General features: G+C 37.6%; 1 protein-coding gene across 5 annotated transcripts in view; it reads right to left on the bottom strand.

The window, feature by feature from the left end:
• LOC106168527 (uncharacterized) overlaps positions 1–19,957 on the bottom strand; it is a 49,565-nt gene that overhangs the window by 14,699 nt on the left and 14,909 nt on the right. For 2 of the 5 annotated variants that reach the window (XM_086994269.1, XM_086994271.1), the window contains 25 exons: positions 17,169–19,606; positions 16,525–16,627; positions 15,993–16,106; positions 15,480–15,593; positions 14,890–15,120; positions 13,775–13,988; positions 13,045–13,158; positions 12,415–12,668; positions 11,798–12,002; positions 11,496–11,641; positions 11,130–11,301; positions 10,708–10,874; positions 10,204–10,309; positions 9,555–9,782; positions 6,946–9,134; positions 5,272–6,648; positions 4,952–5,058; positions 4,445–4,534; positions 3,852–3,937; positions 3,229–3,478; positions 2,692–2,893; positions 2,013–2,292; positions 1,537–1,617; positions 670–811; positions 118–233 (listed from right to left, as the gene is read on the bottom strand). In XM_086994269.1, the coding sequence (XP_086850395.1) occupies positions 118–233; positions 670–811; positions 1,537–1,617; positions 2,013–2,292; positions 2,692–2,893; positions 3,229–3,478; positions 3,852–3,937; positions 4,445–4,534; positions 4,952–5,058; positions 5,272–6,648; positions 6,946–9,134; positions 9,555–9,782; positions 10,204–10,309; positions 10,708–10,874; positions 11,130–11,301; positions 11,496–11,641; positions 11,798–12,002; positions 12,415–12,668; positions 13,045–13,158; positions 13,775–13,988; positions 14,890–15,120; positions 15,480–15,593; positions 15,993–16,106; positions 16,525–16,627; positions 17,169–19,606 (9,526 nt within the window). The remainder of the gene's footprint in view (positions 1–117; positions 234–669; positions 812–1,536; positions 1,618–2,012; positions 2,293–2,691; positions 2,894–3,228; positions 3,479–3,851; positions 3,938–4,444; positions 4,535–4,951; positions 5,059–5,271; positions 6,649–6,945; positions 9,135–9,554; positions 9,783–10,203; positions 10,310–10,707; positions 10,875–11,129; positions 11,302–11,495; positions 11,642–11,797; positions 12,003–12,414; positions 12,669–13,044; positions 13,159–13,774; positions 13,989–14,889; positions 15,121–15,479; positions 15,594–15,992; positions 16,107–16,524; positions 16,628–17,168; positions 19,607–19,957) is intronic. The other 3 variants (XM_086994270.1, XM_086994272.1, XM_086994273.1) reach the window with 3 other exon arrangements.

The following is a 19,957-nucleotide window of genomic DNA, read 5'->3' as shown; positions in this document are numbered from 1 at the left end:
AAATTTTCAACCCTCTACCAGTAGTCATTGCAATAAGCACAACATCTGGAAATTAGTGGCCTGTATCAACAGTATCAACATTGGGAATGAGTCGTAAGATACATGTATAATACTTACAGCTGACATGTTGCATTATTTCGACATGGCTCATAACTGCAGGGAGGCACTGTGCAGTCTGCGATGTTCTGTCCACGCAAGGCATCAAAGAACACATCAACTTCTCTATCATTCACCTAAAATTATATTAGAAAAATAGAAAAAAAAGTGGTCCAAACAGTTATAGTATATTTTCTATAGAAAGAGGAACAGTTGCTTATGAACAACTTGGTCATAACTTACCTTTATTACCTTTTAAGAATGTTATTGTTGAATCTATGCTTGATTACTATTTACAAGTATGGACTGGGAAGCAGATGATCCCTCTTTGGTCACATTTTTCCATTTATGAATATTCTCTTCAAAATCTGGATCCTTTCCATTTCATGAAATTATTAACTTAACAAATCCTGTATATTCCATCTCTATACTAACTATAAATGTGTGAAATTTACAGAAATCTCTTCCAACATTCCTTATAATCCCAAATGTTTCATGTGCTAAATAGCACAATTTCAATTAAAAGAAAAAACATTATAAAACACAGTACATTTCCCTCAGTCCATTTTTTACCTGCAGGTTTCTAATACATCCAACAAAAGGTAAGAACGGGGAAGCCCTGGCATCTGGACTATAGATGCCAGTAGCATAGCCTCCCAGATATAGAGGGCCGTATGCTCCATAGGTGGCCAAGACGAGCTGACTGCTGATAATCCTAAAAAGGAATATTTTAAAACTTGTTAAAAATAACTTTCCAAATAGTATCACTGAAGGCACTGCTTATGCAGTACCTTGAAAATTCATCAGTGAATAATCTACGATCCCTTTTTTGAGTGAAGTAATAATTAACTTTTGGTTTAAAGGTTTGAAGAATAAAGTGCAGATGGAGAGCATAAAAATGTTATCTTGGAGTGACAATGTCAGTTTGTACGTGTGACTTATTTGTGACAGTAGAAACTGTTGGTAATTTCTTAAGGAGACATTATTTACTCATACATTGTGAATATTAGCTTAAATAGTGTGTTAGCTGTGACAATGTAAGTTACACACTGTGTTAGCTTTAACATTGTTAATGTATTCATCGTGCAGGATTGACAATATTACTCAGTAGTGCATTACGTGAGATGAGGTTTACTTATGTATTGTGTTCAGTGTAAAAATGTTAGTAATTCAATGCATTAAGTTGAAACGTTTGTTCCAAGTTGCATAAGCTGTGAAAATGTAAGTTACACAATTTACAGATGTGACAATGTTAGTTCCACATTGCGCTATCTGTGACAATGTTAATTCCATATTGTGATAGTTGTGACAAAGTTAGTTCCACATTGTGTTAGCTGTGACAATGTTAGTTCCAAATTGCACTAGCTGTGACAATGTTAGTTCCATATTGTGTTAGTTGTGACAATGTTTGTTCCATATTGTGTTAGTTGTGACACATACTCTGGATAAGAATCCACCTGTACAGCTGCAGAACACCTCTGTCTCACTGTGTTCACATCTGTCATCCATGGATGCTGTTGTCTGGAAAAACAATGATAATAGAGAATAATGATTCAATATCACTGTAGAATAAATACCAAAGATACTTTACTTATAAATAGCACATACAAACATAATTTAAATACAAAAAATATGAAAAGATTTTGTGTATTCATTTTATCGTGAAAACCTGAAACATTCTTTTGCTTGCTGCATAAAGCTTACTGTATGTTGACATTCAATTTTTACTGATTACAAAGACTGATCAATGTTTATTCAAAAATAGCTAAAAATATAATAATGAAATTAAGATAAACATAAAAAGTGACCCAAAATTTGCTCACTATTTATTGTTCATCATTTCTGTATCGAAAAGGCCTATTTATTTTAAACATTGTCAGTTTACATGAAGACACAAAAGTCAAATCAAAACATACCTAAGATTCACAGCAGTTAAATTCCCAGTGGCAACATAGACCTGTGTGTCAATCATCAGTATGTTACCATGGTTACATGCAAATTGATACTTGATATACCCGCCCTCCACATAAAGATGCATAAAGGATCCTGATACTTGACTCTGTGAGAAAAGAATGGTGCCACTGGTGTGGGAGGTCTTAAAGGTCAAGAAGAGGTCACTGGTTGCCATGGAAACATTAATGGCTGCATGTTCTAAGTAGGAGTTGCCACCAAATGAAGGGAAATAGACGACCACCTCTGTCAAATAAAAAATACAAAATAATTAAATACACAAAATACAAAAAGCAAGAAAACAAAACTAAGTCTTTAAAAAAACTTGTAAACATATTTGTGGTTGCATTTTTAAGTTCTGATTTTGTGATTAATGAAGACAATCATGAACATTTTAACAAAATATGGAATGAAAAATGTACCTAAATCAATGAAATTCATCAACAATATTACTATAATTATCATAACTGTGACTGTTATAGATCAGTATATCTAACTGAAAATGCCAAGTATTAATTCTTCTCCAAGGTATTAACAACATTTACAAACTCAGTTAGAATAACCACACACAAATGTTATGAATACTAAAACCTGAAGGCATAACTGACTGTCCTTTCTACTTTTTTAAGATTGTTGAAAACAAACCTTTTTCACATCTGGGCCCTGAGAATCCCAGTGCACAGTCACACACCAACCCACCACCAGATGTCACCACTTCCCTGCATGTGCCACCATGGTTACAAGTAATGTCTGCACAGGTTGGTGGCCGTGGTGATGGTGTTACCGTGGTTACAGGGGCTGGAGATGTGGTGATTGGTGGAACATAACCACATTCATATACATTCACCTGCAAATAAGTTTTCTTCTAATGAGGTTTCTTTGATAAAAATCAACATGTACTACAACATATTTTGAATGGGAAAAGTTTGTCAGAAAATTACTGCAAAATGGGGAGGAGGTGGTTAAATCATCAAAAAATCTCATGGTACAGTTAAAACATTGGCATTAGAACCAATTGGATTAAAAACCTAAAGAAATTATTAGTACATTGAAATATGCCACTTGTTGAAGCATCACTGACATATACAATGACCGTCAAATCTATATAAAATTTGTATCTATGCCTAGTACTTTTTTTTAAGCACCATATTTATTCCATTTCTAATAATATCAACTACTTACCCCTTCCACTGCATCCAAGTACTCATAACTCTCTCCATTCACAACCACACTGCCAAGACAGCCCACATAACTAGCAAGTGGTGCCACCTGGTTATCTGGCTGCAAACTACTTGGCAGACCTCCCAGGTAGATATTTGACAGAGTTGTCAACCTGAAGCTGGGGAAAACAAAACTCATGCCGAGTTCTACTCTGGGTGGAGATGCAGCAGGACCTCTGACATCAAGAGAGGCAAAGCAGTCTTGTGTTTGACTGAAAGAGAGAAGAAAACTACACAGTCAGTCTCAGTTATTATGATTATCATAGTTAGAATCTTCTTCCAAATATGTATTACTTAAAATTAAAATAAAAAAACGTAAAAAAAATCATAACATAAACAAGGTCTTTGTTATGAATCATTATGCAACTAATACTGATGTTTCATAACAATTTGTTTTTAAAAAGAGCAAAAAGATGTCAAATATGAAAGAAACATCAATCAGGCACCATGAAAAGAATATTATACATGTAGCAACAAAAGCTTCAGTTTTTTTAGAGAAGCATTTTAACAATGTAATGTCAATGAAACTAGAGGAATGTATTACAGAAAATATTCTGTGTCAAACTAAATTGACCAAATACTCACATGACAGTCACGTTAAATATTTCTCCTGTATTCACCACTTGCCCACTGTTCAGAGTAAACCTCTCTAATTTACACGAAAACTGGTACTGAAGTCAGATCAATGGGAATGAAATAAGGCTTAAAATGTACATCAAGCAATTGGTAGAATTTTCCCCCAAATACACAACTGTCAATAAAATGTTCATTGGGCCACTAAGGATACCATCAGGAGCAGAGAGAGGGACACTTATCATGAAAGCATACTGAGTAAACAGTAAGCAAAACAAAGCTTATCTTTAAATCAGCTGTCTGTGGTCCGATTTGTAATACACTCTTAACATGAAATTGCAAAGTCAACTTTTTTTATGCAGTCTGTTGCTAAGAAAATTAGCTATACCCCAAGGAAAATTAGGAAACATCCCTCTTGTCTACAACAATTTTAATACAATTGTAATTAAACCACACTTATCACAAAGCATTACATGAAACAGAAGAGAAAATTATCTCGACTTCATTTTTACATTTATCTCCTCCTTTCAGTACAAAACTTCACGACCTGTACTTTATCTAAAATCTTAATCCATTATTCAATCTGCAAAAAAGTTCACATTTACCTTCAGTACTCCATTCTCCACATATAAGTAGATATAGTGTGTCCAGTCAGCATTAAAGTCAGCATCAGAGTAGAACAGGGTACCATTAGCCTGGAGAGACAAATATATCATTTGACAGAGAGAGGGAGAGAGAGAGAGAGCATTAGTTTGCACAGGAAAAATATAGATGGAGCCAGCTGTGTACCTAGAACACAGCATCTGGGAAAGAGTTTGTTTTAGCCAATCACAGGTGAGTAAAGCAGCAATAAAATTCCTGCTCTAATTTTGATGTATGATTTATAAATTATAATCAATTTTTCAATCAAATTATGAATTCAATTACAGGGCAGGAGCAAAGCAAGTTTTCATTTGCTCTCTGGACTGTCTTTCATATAACCTGTATAATACTACTTATCTGTGCTGTATTGAACTCCAAGGCATTAATACTGGACTGCTGTAGCTGAAGGGGTGAAGGGGGGGGGGGTACATGAGATATCCTGTGCTCTCATATACAACTTAGACAATTACCTGTGTTGTATTAAACCCCAAGGTGATAGTATTGGACTGCTGTAGCTGAGGGGGAGCGTACATGAGATATCCTGTGCCGTCATACTGGGAACTTCTGTAGGACTTTCCTGGAAATACGAAAATTAAAGCATAATCTATTAGAAAAACGTAATAAAAATAATGCTTTTTTAATGAAATGGATTTCTTGTCCTCTTCTGACTTTAATTTTTTTAAACAGTTCCATATAGCACTGGTACGGTAACAAAATATCACACTGGAAACAAATTAAGTTGTATAAAAATTTCACATCAAAAATTATTAAAAGATATTTTCACACCCACCTGTTTCGCATCGTTTCCCTTCATACTTGAACATACACATGCACATGAAATCCAGCACTCCATTTTGTGTAACATTGACACAGGTTGCTCCATTTAGGCAAGGTTCTGCATTACAGCCACGAGATGGAGCCACTGTGCTGACTTCAGGTGTCGTCTGCTCTGTGGTGGGTAGTGATGTGGATTGGGGAGATGTGGATTCAGAAGTGGATTGAGGAGTTGTAGATTCAGTTGTGGATTGAGCAAAAATTGATCCAGATGTGGATTGAGCAGAAGTGGATTCAGAAGTCCTTTGGGTGACAGAAGACTCCCTAGTTGTCGTAAAATCTGAGGTCGTTTGTTCATCTACAGGTTTCAGTGTTGTCTGTGTAGTGGTGGATTCTGCAGAAGTGGACTCTGGTGTGGTCTGGGCAGAGGTGGACTCTGGTGTGGTCTGACCCACAGTGGTTTGAGCCCCAGTAAACTCAGTGCTGGTTTGTGGCGCAGTAGATCCAGTAGTAGTAGTAGTAGTAGTAGTAGTAGTAGTAGTAGTAGTAGAAGTAGTAGTAGCAGCAGCAGTAGCAGTGGTAGCAGTACTAGTAGTAGAATCTGCCATTGTTTGTGATGTGGTAGTGGTAATTGACTGTGTTGTTGTGGATTGATGAACAGTGGTCTTTGCAGTACTAAGACTGAAAGATTCAGGAGTAGTTGTGATCCGTCCTGCCACACTGGTTGTAGAGACACTAGATTCTGCTGTTGTTAACCCTCTTGTAAAATCACTAGCAGTGGTTGCTCTTTGGGTGGCAGATTGAGTTATTGCTGTACTTGGAGGCATGGGTTCCATCTTGGATGTAGTATCTCTGGTGGGTGTGGTTACAGTGGAGGTAGGCGTGGTGCCTATGGTGGTTGGCATGGTTACATCAGTGGTGGGTGTCGTAAGTCTAGAAGTAGGAGTGGCTGCTGAAGTGGCTACTGAAGTAGTTACAGTGGTGGGAGCCATGGTTACACTGTCAGTGGGTGTGGTCAACCCAGTGGTAGGCATGGTTTCACTGCTGGTGGTGGCTGTGCTTTCTATCTCAGGCACAGTCCCCGTGGCTGACTCAGTTGAAGTGGCTGTAAATGTGGTAGTTAAGGGTTCTTTAGAGTTTGACACTGCAGTTGTTAGCTTATCTGTTGTGGTCTCCAAAGGGACAGTTGTGGTTGTGGTGATTTTGACTGCCTCAGTTGTTGTTGGTTGAGCACTCCCTGTGGTACCAGTTGTTGGCATGGTAACTGTCACCATGGTGGTACTGGTTGAACTGACAGTATCAGGTGCTGTTCTTGCTGTTGATATCATTGTTGATGAGGCTGCTGATGAAGGTGTCACTGATTGGGAAATTGTCACTGGAACAGTCGCTGTTGCTAAAAAATGAGAAAGTTCTATATCAATAATGCAATATATCAAAAATGTGAAGTGAAATGAAAATATTTCTCAAAACTATTTTCAAGTTACTAAGAAAGTAAAATTCTATAAATTTTGCAAATTTTTGCAAAATTCTTAAATATCACAACATGAACATTTCTGCAAACAAACCTTTCTATTACTGCCACAGAAACAAGATGTTAATAGCACCACAAACAGCAATTAATGAAACAACAGGATGAGCATAATATTTTACATAAAAATTATTTCACATAAAACAAATAAAAACCACTTACACATATCTGCAGTCAAAGTGCTAAAACTCTGCTGTGAAACTGTAAAACTCAAATCAACCAAAGAAGCAAAATTAGAGTGCGTTACAACAGGCATGTCTATGCTGCTGCTAGGCAACACACTGTCACTAGGCAACACACCATCACTAGGCAACTGAGTATAGCTAGACAATGAACTGCCAATAGGCAATACACTGTCACTAGCTAAGGGAAGGCTGGTGACTTTTTCAGACACACTTGGTAATTTTCCACTGGCTGATGATGAAACAGTTTCCATGGCGATTGTTGTCAATGACATATCACTTGACATGATGGGAGGAGTCACTGTCAGAGTTGAGGACTTTCCAATCATAGATGTAGGTGCAACATCTGTAACCAAGGTTCCAGTTGGTCTCATTGATGCAGTTAATGCTGTTTCACTTGCTGATGAAGAATGGACCAATGTTGATGAAGAGGTTCGAAGTGTGTCACCAAATGTTGTTGTTAGTGAGTCTGACATCAGCACAAACGATTCTGAAACCACGACATAAGTTGCTGTGCTGGAAGGTTTAACATCTATGCTTGTACTTGTATTACTTGTGGAGAAACCAGAATCGCTAGAGGGTGAACCAGTATCGCTAGATGTTAGTCCAGTACCACTTGATGCTGAACCAGTATCACTAGTGGCTGCATCAGTATCACTTGATTTTGAACCAGTATCACTGGATGTTGAACCAGTATCACTGGATGTTGACCCAGTATTACTCAATGTTGACCCAGTAACAGTAGAGGCTGAACCAGTATCACTCAATGTTGAACCAGTATCAGTAGAAGTTGAACCAGTATCACTTGATGTTGACCCAGTATCACTTGAGATCAAACCAGATTCTGACAGCCTAATTACAGATGATGGTAACACTGTAACTGTCTCAGATGTTGACACAGTTGAGGCAAAACTTGATGTTGCTACTAATGAGGATGCTGATGGCTGTAATACACCTGAAGTTGTTAATGTGTCTCTTGTTGCCGTTAAAACAGTTGTCTCTGTTGTTGTTGGCACTGCTGTTACTGGAGTTGCAACTGATGCTGTCAGTGTTGTTACTGGTGCTGATGGTGCCACTGTTGTAACAGTTGTCTCTGTTGTTGTTGGCATTGCTGTTACTGGAGTTACAACTGATGCTGTAAAAGTTGCTCCTGATGTTGATGATGTCTTTGTTGTTGTTACTGTTGTCATTGATGTTACTGTCAATGGAGCTGTCGATGAAAATACAGAAGATGATCCTGTAACTGGCCCTGTTACATAGCTGTCTGGCAAAGAGGAAGGTTTAAGAAATGAAAATGTCCCCATAGATGGGCTGAGCTCACTCAAAACAGACTGAGCACCAGATGTCACTATCACAGCCTCTGCTGATGTCCCTAACAGTGATATTGTTGACAAAGATAAATCACCTGTGGATACAAGTATGTTTAAAGTGGTGGCACTGGGTTGTATATCAGGCAATGATAATGATGATGTTGCAGATGCTGCTGTTATTGATGCAGCTGGTACTGACAGTGTTGAAGTTGTTGACTGGTCTGAGAACACTACAACTGTCCCTGTTTGTGGTGAAGCCACTGTTGGCACTGTTGAAGAGGAAAATACTGCACTTTTCACAGACACTGAAGTATCTGGGATTACTGTCGTGTCAGATACTGTTGGTATGGAAGAAGCTGTTTCAATTAATGTATCAGACAAGGAGTTAACTTCTAAAGCAGTGCTTGATAGTAAACCAAAAGAAGCAAATGGTGAGTGTGTTAATGACTCAACTAATCTTGATGGCATTACAGAAGCAAATGACTGTGTTAGCGACGCATCATCAGTAACCATGGTTACACTTGGTAACACAATATCAAAACTAGTGGCCACAACATCAACTGTTACAGGTGATGAAGAAAATAACAGCACACTGCGGCTGTCTTCAGATATTAAACCTGAAAGAGTATCTTGCATTGTGCTGCCTCCTACAGTTGTGTCACCAGTAACTGTCATTGTAGTTGTTGGTGGGGCTATAACAGTTTCACATTGATCTCCTGAGGCATAATAAGGGCAGATGCAAATGAACGTATTTATGCCGTCCTGACATGTTCCGCCATTTTGGCACCTTGGTTGTGGCAGACAGTCGTCATAGTTTTGTTCACAGTTCAAACCTCCAAGACCAGCGGGACAGAAACACCTGAAAGAGGTACAGCAGAAAATGGTCAGACAGGAATATAAATCTCAATGTTTGTTTGGATTTTATTAATATATTGCATAAGGTGACACTTTAATTAATATGTTATCCTTGACAGGATTTAATTGTAAGTTTCAGCTTTGAAATTATTAGACCAAAATTAATCAGTTATTGATAAATCATAATTTACACTTTTAACATTAACCACAACAAAATTATGTAATTCTATATACATTTTAAATATAGTGAAGATTTGGTGGTAATGATAAATATGTAAAAATCATCACAAAGTTAAGATAATAAATTTACTTTTTCATTTCACAAACACAGTTTAATTTCACATATCAACAGACACTGTAAGTCAAAATATTTTCAAAAAAATTATGCTTGTATCTAAATGTGAGAATTTATCCTAAATCTTACTCATATCCAAAGCCAGTAGCCCTCTCCTCACAGAGTCCTCCATACTGACAGGGATTACTGTCACATTCATTGATGTCAACCTCACAGAGCTGGCCTGTCCACCCTGGCAGACACTGGCACATGAAAGCATCGATGTTGTCCTGACAGGTGCCGTTATTCTGACACGGCTCTGACAGACATTCATCGATGTTCGTCTCACAGTACAGGCCAGAGAAGCCAGTGACACAGCTAAATATAGAAAAACAGAGCTATGAAATATTTTTTCTATAGCCTGAGAGACTTTTTTTTTTTTTTTTTTTTGGCATGGTATGGCACAGAGTGAAAAGTATTTCTACCATAACATGTTAAAACTGGCCCGAAGACCAACAGGGGGCAACTTGGAGACTGGTAGATTCTCTCAAGTTTTTATTTAACAGTACAAACTATTGTCACCAAGAAGCAACTGCATAAGCACTGGTATGCTAACTCTAGTGTGTTTCACTTAAAATATTTTAATCAATGTATTGCTCTGTATTCTGTCAGACCACAAAATTTGTTGAACTGCATAAGCATGTTTCTAATTTCATTTGCTTGTGCACATATATTATTTTTTCCCTCTATGAGGCAGCTAATAAAAAAATAAATAATTAAAAAAAATAACTGTACAAACCTGCAAGTGAACTCATTCCCCACTCTGTCCTCACACGTCCCTCCATTAAGACACTGGGTGAAGTTACCAACACGGCAGACGTTGATGTCAAACTCACAGCCTGGACCTGGGAATCAAAGAACAATTCACATCATTCTTAAAAGATGGCCTATTTATTGTAAGACAGATGGGTAGGAGGATAATTGTCTAATCTAGAGTAAAAAAATTATACCTGCATTCTAAAGTATTGTGAAATGTTCCACAAAATATAAAACAATGCAATGGGCACAAGTGTAGAACTATACCTCTGTAATAGTGCACCACTTACTACGGTAGATGGCTTTGAGAAAAAAAATCTACAGGTTTGGTTTATTTGAGTATTATATGTCCAATTAGTTGTTTAGATTAGACACAACAGGCATCACAGAATTCTACACAAAATCCATTTGTTTCCACTACTAATTCAACTCTTTCTATGGTTTTCCACTGCCATTAATACATATAAATGACACTGCTCTTTCTTACCAGTAAAACCTGGGGCACAAGTGCAAACATAGCTTGCAACGCCATCTATGCATGTGCCGTTGTTCCTACAAGGGTCACTGAGGCACTCGTCTATGTTAACGGAACAGTTCTTCCCAGTCCAGCCAGCTTCGCATATACAGCGGTAGTCTTGAGTTAAATCTTCACAGCTGAGAAAAAAATTGTATTTCACTAATTATTTTTTTTAATAAGTTCATTAAGCTCAATTTGTGCCAGAAAATATAAGATAATTTCAAAACAGCCTCTTCAAAATTTACCTCGTTTCCAAGCATTGCCAAATTCCTTATCAAAAAGTATTGACACCAAGTCAGAATATAATTATTTTCTTCATCGTACTAATTTACTTATATATTTCTCTGATTTTTTTCCCATTTAATGAATAAAAAAAATGACAAAACTTATACCTTCCATGGACACAGGGGTCGGGAGCACAGTCATCAATGTTGGTCTGGCACCTGTTCCCCGTGTAGCCGCCATGACACTGGCAAGAGTACCCATTTATGGCATCTCGGCAGGTGGCATTGTTCAGGCAGGGACTGGATGCACATTCTTGGATATTGACCTCACAGTTTACACCTGGAAAGTAAAAATTTAAATCAACTAAATATATATACTTATAAGGTACATGAAGGATGAAAGTTATCACTTAAACATTTGTTAGATGGTAGATGGCACAAACTTTGGAACAGGTTGATTGGCACATGTAGCCTCATCCATATATGGTGTGGTACCCACCCACTATACCCATATATGGCAATGTCTCCACCCACCTGTAAATCCTGGTAGACAGGAGCAGCTGTATCTAGCCTCCAGATTGGCACATGTCCCATTGTTATAACATGGGTCACTCAAACACTCGTTGATGTCCTGCTCACATGTTGACCCTTCAAATCCTGCAGCGCAGTCACAAGTGTACCTTTTAATGGGTAAAAAATATTGAAGACTAACTCTAAAGTTCATTATTACTGCACGCCCTTTCTTTGAAGCAAACAAAGGTGTGAAATGAATGAACAGCTCTCTCAAAGAACACAAGATAATCTGGATAAATTTCTAAAATCAAATATTTACTTACCCATTCACCCTATCTCTACAAGTTGCTCCATTGCGACAAGGATCTGACGCACATTCATCCACATTTTCACCACAATCCTTCCCAGAATACCCCTCAGGACAGTGACACCTATAGTCCGCGACCAGGTCCTCACAGGATGCGTTATTTCTACAGGGTGTTGAGGCACACTCGTTGATGTTCACTTCACAGTTTACTCCAGCATAGCCTATAATTAGTATTATTATAATATTAGAACTTTTACATTCTTTTCTTTGCATATATTTTCCAACATTACAACAAAGGGCATGGCACAGATTGATAATATTGGAATTTTGACTATTGTATGTGAAATCAACATGGAGATGTTGGTATAAAGACATCTTAATGAAATATAGCCAACAAATAATGTGCAGCAGAAAACTAATTAAGTTGTAATAAGCCATAATTGACAACACTATGAAAAAATTCACTATTTGCTCAAGAGACTCGCTGAAAATATTATTCAAGAAAACAAGTAAGTAGTATTAAATCTTTCTCACATGCTGAGAATTACATTTTTATCTAAATTGTTCTCAGATCATTTTCATTCATCTTTGCTCACAAGCCAAAATACCACCTCATGGAACTTTTTCTCTCACCTGCTGTGCAATTACAGTGGTACCTCCCATCTTCCAGTGTAATACACGGTGCCTCATTCTCACACTGATTGTGCTCTGCATCGCAAGGGTCGTAACTACTGTCACAGAGGCGCCCAGTGAAAAATGGCGGACAGATGCACTGGAAGTCGTTGAGTTGGTCCACACAGGTGGCCTGGTTCATGCACTGATTGGTCAGACACTCGTTGATTTCCTGGTCGCAGTTTTTGCTGTTCCATCCTGCTGCACACTGGCACCTTGAAAATGGGTGGAGACATAGCTATATATGGATACAGTGGGTGGAGACATAGCTATATATGGATACAGTGGGTGGAGACATGACTATATATGGATGAAGTAGGTGGAGACATGACTATATATGGATGAAGTAGGTGGAGACATGACTGTGTGTATATATATATATATGGAATATGTGGGTAGAGATATGCCTGTTTATGAATTATGTTGGTGGGTACTAAACCATATAACAATGGACTTCAGCAGAAGGATTTTAGGTGCTTTGATGTAAACATTTGGACACAAATACACATTCCGAAATATCAACACTTATACTTAGAAGCATGCACCTGACAGCATCCATGAAATAAAACACAACTGTAATCACACAGATACCTATAATCATTGAAGAGATCAATGCATGTAGCACCATTCTGGCAAGGTCCTGATGTACATTCATCTTTCTCTCTCTCACAAAACTGTCCGTCCCAGCCTGGGGTACACTCACATCTGAAACAAAACATATTTTGTGGATGTCAGAATTAATTGAAAGCATTGTCCCTACTGTTGTCCTTCATCACCTCCACAAAGGAGTTCATGTTTTTCCTTTGTTGAATGGGTTCTTGGATTGTTAGTTAACAGCCGTACTCAAGTCATTTTAAATAGTTACCTCTGCCAAGGAGGTTATGTCTTCACCCCTGTTTGTCTGTCTATCTGTTTGTCATCAACATAACTCAAAAAGTTATGGATGAATTGCGATGGAATTTTCAGGGTAGGTCAGAAATGGGTTAAATTAGAAGTGATAAGTTTTTGGTGGTGATCCAGATCAATAATCAATCAATAATCAATAACAATAAAAAATTTAGGGGTGAAACGGCATTGGGTGGAGACTTTGCTGCCTTGGCGGAGGTCTGCGCTCTCCGAGTGCTTTTCTAGTTCAGAAATGGGATAACTTAAAATTGGTTACATTTTGGTGGTGATCCATCAATCAATTTATTAATAATAATGAGAAAATGAGCTGCCTTGAGGGAGCTCTGTGCTTTCATTCTGATTTCATCAGTTCATTAACTTTACTCACTGTTATTGTGACAAATACAATGGAAAGGATTATAAAAGAGGACAGTACCTGTACAATTCATTCATGTCTACACAGGTGGCATTATTCTTGCACTCGTTATTGACGCAATCATCAACCACTTTTTCACAGTCCAGACCGGCCCATCCTGGGGAGCACAGGCACTTGTAGCCATTGATAGCATCAATGCACAGTCCTCTCCCATTGCACACTGATTCTCCTGGTGGGCGGAAACAGTCGTCAATGTTGATGTCACAGAGTGGACCTGAAGGCGAAGGTCATGTTTTAATTTATTAAGGAATAATATTCATTTGAAGAATTTACTAGATTTGCTGATGTCAAAATTTGTATTTTTCAGGTGTCAAACAAAGCATTGGAAGAAAATAGCAATTAAGCTTGAAAATAAAGTTATTTAACAGGAAGGACCCTTTAAATTCAAAGATTCAATAAAGTTCAATAACGTGTACTTGATTAAACAGAGAAAGATAAATGAACTAAATATCTCTACACTGAGATGCAAAAGTCACGAAAAAACTGCATCCATTTTCCAATGATAATATTACAAAAAAATTTTCAATAATTTTTACTGCAGTTGTAACACAGAGCTTAAGCTATTTCTCTGCAAATTCACAAAATCAACTAAACTTTTCTGGTATTTGATACTGAGGCTTAAAAATAAAGAGTACCCCATGCAAATGGGTGGAGACACGACTGTATATGGATGATGTGGGTGGAGACATGACTGTATATGGATGATGTGGGTGGAGACATGACTGTATATGGATGATGTGGGTGGAGACATGACTGTATATGGATGATGTGGGTGGAGACATGACTGTATATGGATGATGTGGGTGGAGACATGACTGTATATGGATGATGTGGGTGGAGACACGACTGTATATGGATGATGTGGGTGGAGACATGACTGTATATGGATGATGTGGGTGGAGACATGACTGTATATGGATGATGTGGGTGGAGACATGACTGTATATGGATGATGTGGGTGGAGACATGACTGTATATGGATGATGTGGGTGGAGACATGACTGTATATGGATGATGTGGGTGGAGACATGACTGTATATGGATGGTGTTGGTGGTGACATTACCATAAATGATTGTAGTGGATTAGTGCCTTACCATATATGGATAAAGCTTACCAGCAAATCCTGGAAAACATGAGCAACGAAACCCTTCGGGAAAGACAGAGAAGTCATTGGTACAGTTAGCGTTCTCACACGGAAACAAGTCACATGGCAGAAGAGAGCAGTCATCGCCTTTAAACGGGATGGGACAGTCGCAGATAAAGCCGTTAACTTGGTCTCGGCAAACTCCTTCATTGGTGCAGGGGTCAGACTCACATTCGTCTATGTTTGATTCACAGTGAGCACCTGTTATAGATACAAAGATATAAATGAATATATAATATTATATTTTTAATTCATGCAGATTTACCAATTTATTTAGTACAGTGTCTATAATTCTGAAATCAAGTTTTAAATTAGTTGAATTGTTCTTCTCAAATCAAGCAATTAGAATCATGATTATTACTTTAAATTTACCACCTAAATGCACAGCTCTTTATCTATAAATAATTTATTCTTGGCTCTACTCAAATGTTACAATTAGTATTGATATTAGAAAGACACTAAATTACTTTGTACATCTTTCATCTCTGTAGGTTTCTTTAAAAAGGGCAAGGTATATCTAAATATTACTTTTTCAAAGGGATTTCCATGCTACACTGTACCTGTAAAACCAGGTGCACACTGACACAAGTACCCATTCACTAAATCTTGACAAGTCCCAAAGTTTTGACACGGAGCACTGGTACACTCATCAATGTTCTCTTCACATGTTGTGCCTAAAAGATGAATAAGTAAAAATGAATGAAAAACTGTTCGATCTTAAAAAGCTCTGTTTACCATTCATTTTGTGAGTGCAGTCACAAACCTCAGTCCTGTAGGAAAAACAAATCACCAAAGACAAAAAGTGATCTTATGATCCAGTCCATTTTGGAACTTCATATCAAAGAGGACTCCAGCAAATCTAATACAAAGGAGCACAGGGGCTCCATTTCAGTGACTTTCTAATGTTTAAGCCTGGCCATTAAGTTGTCAATCTCTCAAAGTGAACTAGACAATTTTTCTATTCTGCTCGAGGCAAAATTCAATGTCAGTATGATGATCACAGCCAACTATGATACAAGGACTTCACTTAATGTCCTGTTCCTGCCCTAAATAAAACAAAGAATGGAATTTACCAGTAAATCCTGCAGCGCAGGCACATGTGAACTCTGCGATGCCGTCTTGACACGTGGCATTGTTCAAGCACGGTGCACTCAGGCAGTCGTTGTAGTTCTCTGAGCAGTACTGGCCTGAAATACACAATATAAAATACTAGTTTATAAAAAATTACTGATATAGCAGATACAAACATCTTGTTTCTAGATAGCATATACTAAAATTCAGAAATAAATTAATTTGCGAAGCATTGCCATAAAACTGCACCACTATTATTTTTTTTTTATATTAAGTTATTGTTATCCTGTCTACTTTTTCATTTATTTATTTACTTATATCTATTTATCTATCTGCCTGCATAGTTCTCCAATCAATAATTTATTCAGGTTTCCATGTACAATGTCAAGGTTTTTTTTTTTTTTAATTACAAGTAATATCGTTATTTTAAAAAATTCACAAGTGTAAAATCATCATCACCATCTTCATTTTTCTTTTTCTTCTTATCAAAACTATTATTGTTATCATGATTGTTATAATTTGAAGAACTCTTACCTGTGTAGCCATTGGCACAGAAACACTGCACCAAACCAGATTCCAGTTGTCTGCAGACAGCTCCATTCTGGCAAGGATCTGAGACACAGACTTCTGTCTTCACCTGGTAATAATAATAATAATAATAATAATAATAATAATAATAATAATGAGAAGGAGAAGTTATTGAAATTGTGGTCCACAATTATCCATAGTTTTCTAAAGTACTTGTACCAATATTTTAAGACAAAATTCAAAAATTTTCAATCATACCAACAAATATTGCCAAAACTAAGTGATACTTAGTGCAGCTGAAAGTGTAACACTTTTCTTTAAAAAAGTGTCTTCATCTTTTATCAGCTAAATTAAATATAATTTCTGACATAAAAAAAATTTATTCCTATAAAAAATGGATACTTCCACAATAGTCCTGTCTTCTTAGAAGTATATACAGTTTATATCAAATCCTGTTATGAAAATTTTCAATCAAAATATGATGACCATTAATAATTCAATCAAATAAATCTAGCCAACTCAAATCCAAATCTAAACAATGAAAACTAAAGGCAAAACACAGTAAAATTCTTCACTTTTTCCACAGCAAAATTAAAACTTTCTTTAGCATTTGGCTCAAAGTTATAATACCAGCAAAAGCTTTCACTTACCTCACAGAAAGGGCCAGAGTAAGTAGGAGGGCACACACAACTATAACCATTCAAACCATCCACACAAGTGGCTCCGTTAAGACAACTGTTATCACTGCAGTCATTGATGTTAATTTCACAAAACTCTCCAGTAAAACCATCAACACATTGGCAACTGTATGAATTTACATTGTCGATACAGGTGGCATTGTTGGTGCAACTGTTGCTGCTGCAGTCATCAATGTTAGTTTCACAAAACTCTCCAGTGAAACCATCAACACATTGGCAACTGTATGAATTTACATTGTCGATACAGGTAGCATTGTTGGTGCAACTGTTACTGCTGCAGTCATCAATGTTGGTTTCACAAAATTCTCCAGTGAAACCATCAACACATTGGCAACTGTAAGAATTCACATTGTCGATACAGGTAGCATTGTTGGTGCAACTGTTGCTGCTGCAGTCATCAATGTTGGTTTCACAAAACTCTCCAGTGAAACCATCAACACATTGGCAACTGTATGAACTGACATTGTTGATACATGTTGCATTGTTGGTGCAGTTGTTGCTACTGCAGTGATTGATGTTACTCTCACAAAATGTTCCTGTGAATCCACTCATGCACAGACATGTGTATGAACCAATGCCATCGATACATGTAGCATTATTGCTGCAACTGTTGTTACTGCAGTCGTCAATGTTATGTTCACAAAATCCACCTGTAAATCCCAGAGCACACTGACAATGATATGAATCAATACCATCGACACAAGTTGCACCATTGCTGCAATTGTTGTTATTGCAATCATTAACGTTTAACTCACAAAAGTCACCAGTAAAACCACTCACACACTGACAGTGGTAGCCACTGACATCATCAATACATGTAGCATTATTGCTGCAATTGTTGTTATTGCAGTCATCTATGTTAGTCTCACAAAACTCCCCCGTGTATCCATCTGAACACTGACAATAATATCCATTGTCAGCAACAATGCATGTTGCATTATTGCTGCAGTTGTTCTTACTGCAGTCATCGATGTTAATCTCACAAAACTCCCCCGTGTATCCATCTGAACACTGACAATAATATCCATTGTCAGCAACAATGCACGTTGCATTATTGCTGCAGTTGTTCTTACTGCAGTCATCGATGTTAGTCTCACAAAACTCCCCCGTGTATCCATCTGAACACTGACAATAATATCCATTGTCAGCAACAATGCATGTTGCATTATTGCTGCAGTTGTTGATACTGCAAACATCAGTGATTGTTTCACAAAATTTACCAGTAAATCCAGAAGTACAGTGACAATTATATGATTGGATGCCATCGATACAAGTTGCATTATTGCTACAATTGTTTTGACTGCAATCATTAATGTTTGTTTCACAGAAGGATCCTGTGAATCCTGCAACGCACTGACAGTAATATCCAGTGACGTCATTGATGCATGTGGCATTATTGCTGCAGCTGTTGTTACTGCAATTGTCAATAATGGTTTCACAGTATTGTCCGGTGAATCCACTCAAACACCGACAAGTGTATCCACTGCTGTCATTGACACAACTTGCATTGTTACTGCAATTGTTACCATCGCAATTATCAGTGACAACTTCGCAGTAAACTCCCATAAATCCAACTGGACAGGCGCATGTAAAATTATTCACAGCATCCAGACAAGTTCCGCCATTTTTGCAGGTGACGTTGTACAAGAGGCACTCATTTATATCTTTCTCACAGAGGGAGCCACCGTAGCCTGGAAGACAGCGACATTGGAATGTCCCGTTTTCCAAGATGGATACACACGTTGAGTTGAGCAGACAAGGAGCAGAGGAGCAAGGATCAACAATATTACAATCTTCATCATAACGAGGACCATCTTCAGGGCATGTACAGCTGTAACCACTGGCCGTTGTCATGCATGTTCCTTGGTTGCACGGGTTAGGATCACACGTTAGGGAGTTATTACAATACACACCTGTAAATCCAGGTGAACACGAACACGTGTATGCATTCAAGCCATCAACGCATGTGCTGTTATAAGCGCAAAGATTGGCCACACAATCATCAACATTTACCTCGCAATACCGCCCCAAGTAGCCTTCTGCACATGCACACGTGAAGTTGTTAAATCTGTCCACGCATGTGCCACCATGTTGACATGTTACATTTAATGTTTCGCATTCATTTGTCTCCCTCTGACACTGTTCACCTTCGTAGCCTAATGAACATGCACATGTGTAATTCAAAGTTACGAAATCACTGAGGCATGTGGCATTGTTCCTGCACGGCGTTAACAAGCATGGATCAAGGTTGACCTCACAGTCTAAGCCAGAATACCCTGGTGCACATGCACACGTGTAGTTTGCGACACCATCGATGCATGAAGCATTGTTACGACAAGGTCTGCTGTCGCAGTCGTTGAAGTTGATGGAGCAGTTATCCCCAGTATAACCTGGAGAAAGTAAATTATATAATAATAAATTATAAGAAATATTTTTTTACACAAGAAGCACATATGCTAGTCTATCAGTAACAAAATTAAAGTAGATATAAACAAGATGAAACCCACGGGGAAGATAGAAGGCAAGCTGAACGTTGGTACTTTCAACTTCACATTTTTTTGTTTAATTGCTGAATTCTGCAAGAAGCTGTTGATATAAAATATATTATGACATAAAAAAAAACTGTCAATTTTCCTTTTTAGATAGTTTCAAAATATAAACACCAACTATGATAAGCAAAAAAACCTGAGATCTAGCCATTAACTTACAATGCATTAACACTTGTCAAAACATCACATCAG

This window comes from Lingula anatina, chromosome 8, assembly GCF_051362555.1.
Source record: "Lingula anatina isolate TDL-2025a chromosome 8, LinAna3.0, whole genome shotgun sequence".
Classification (NCBI taxonomy): Eukaryota; Metazoa; Brachiopoda; class Lingulata; order Lingulida; family Lingulidae; genus Lingula; species Lingula anatina.
The sequence above is the reverse complement of the archived record's forward strand: the minus strand, read 5'-3'. Positions and strand labels throughout refer to the sequence as shown.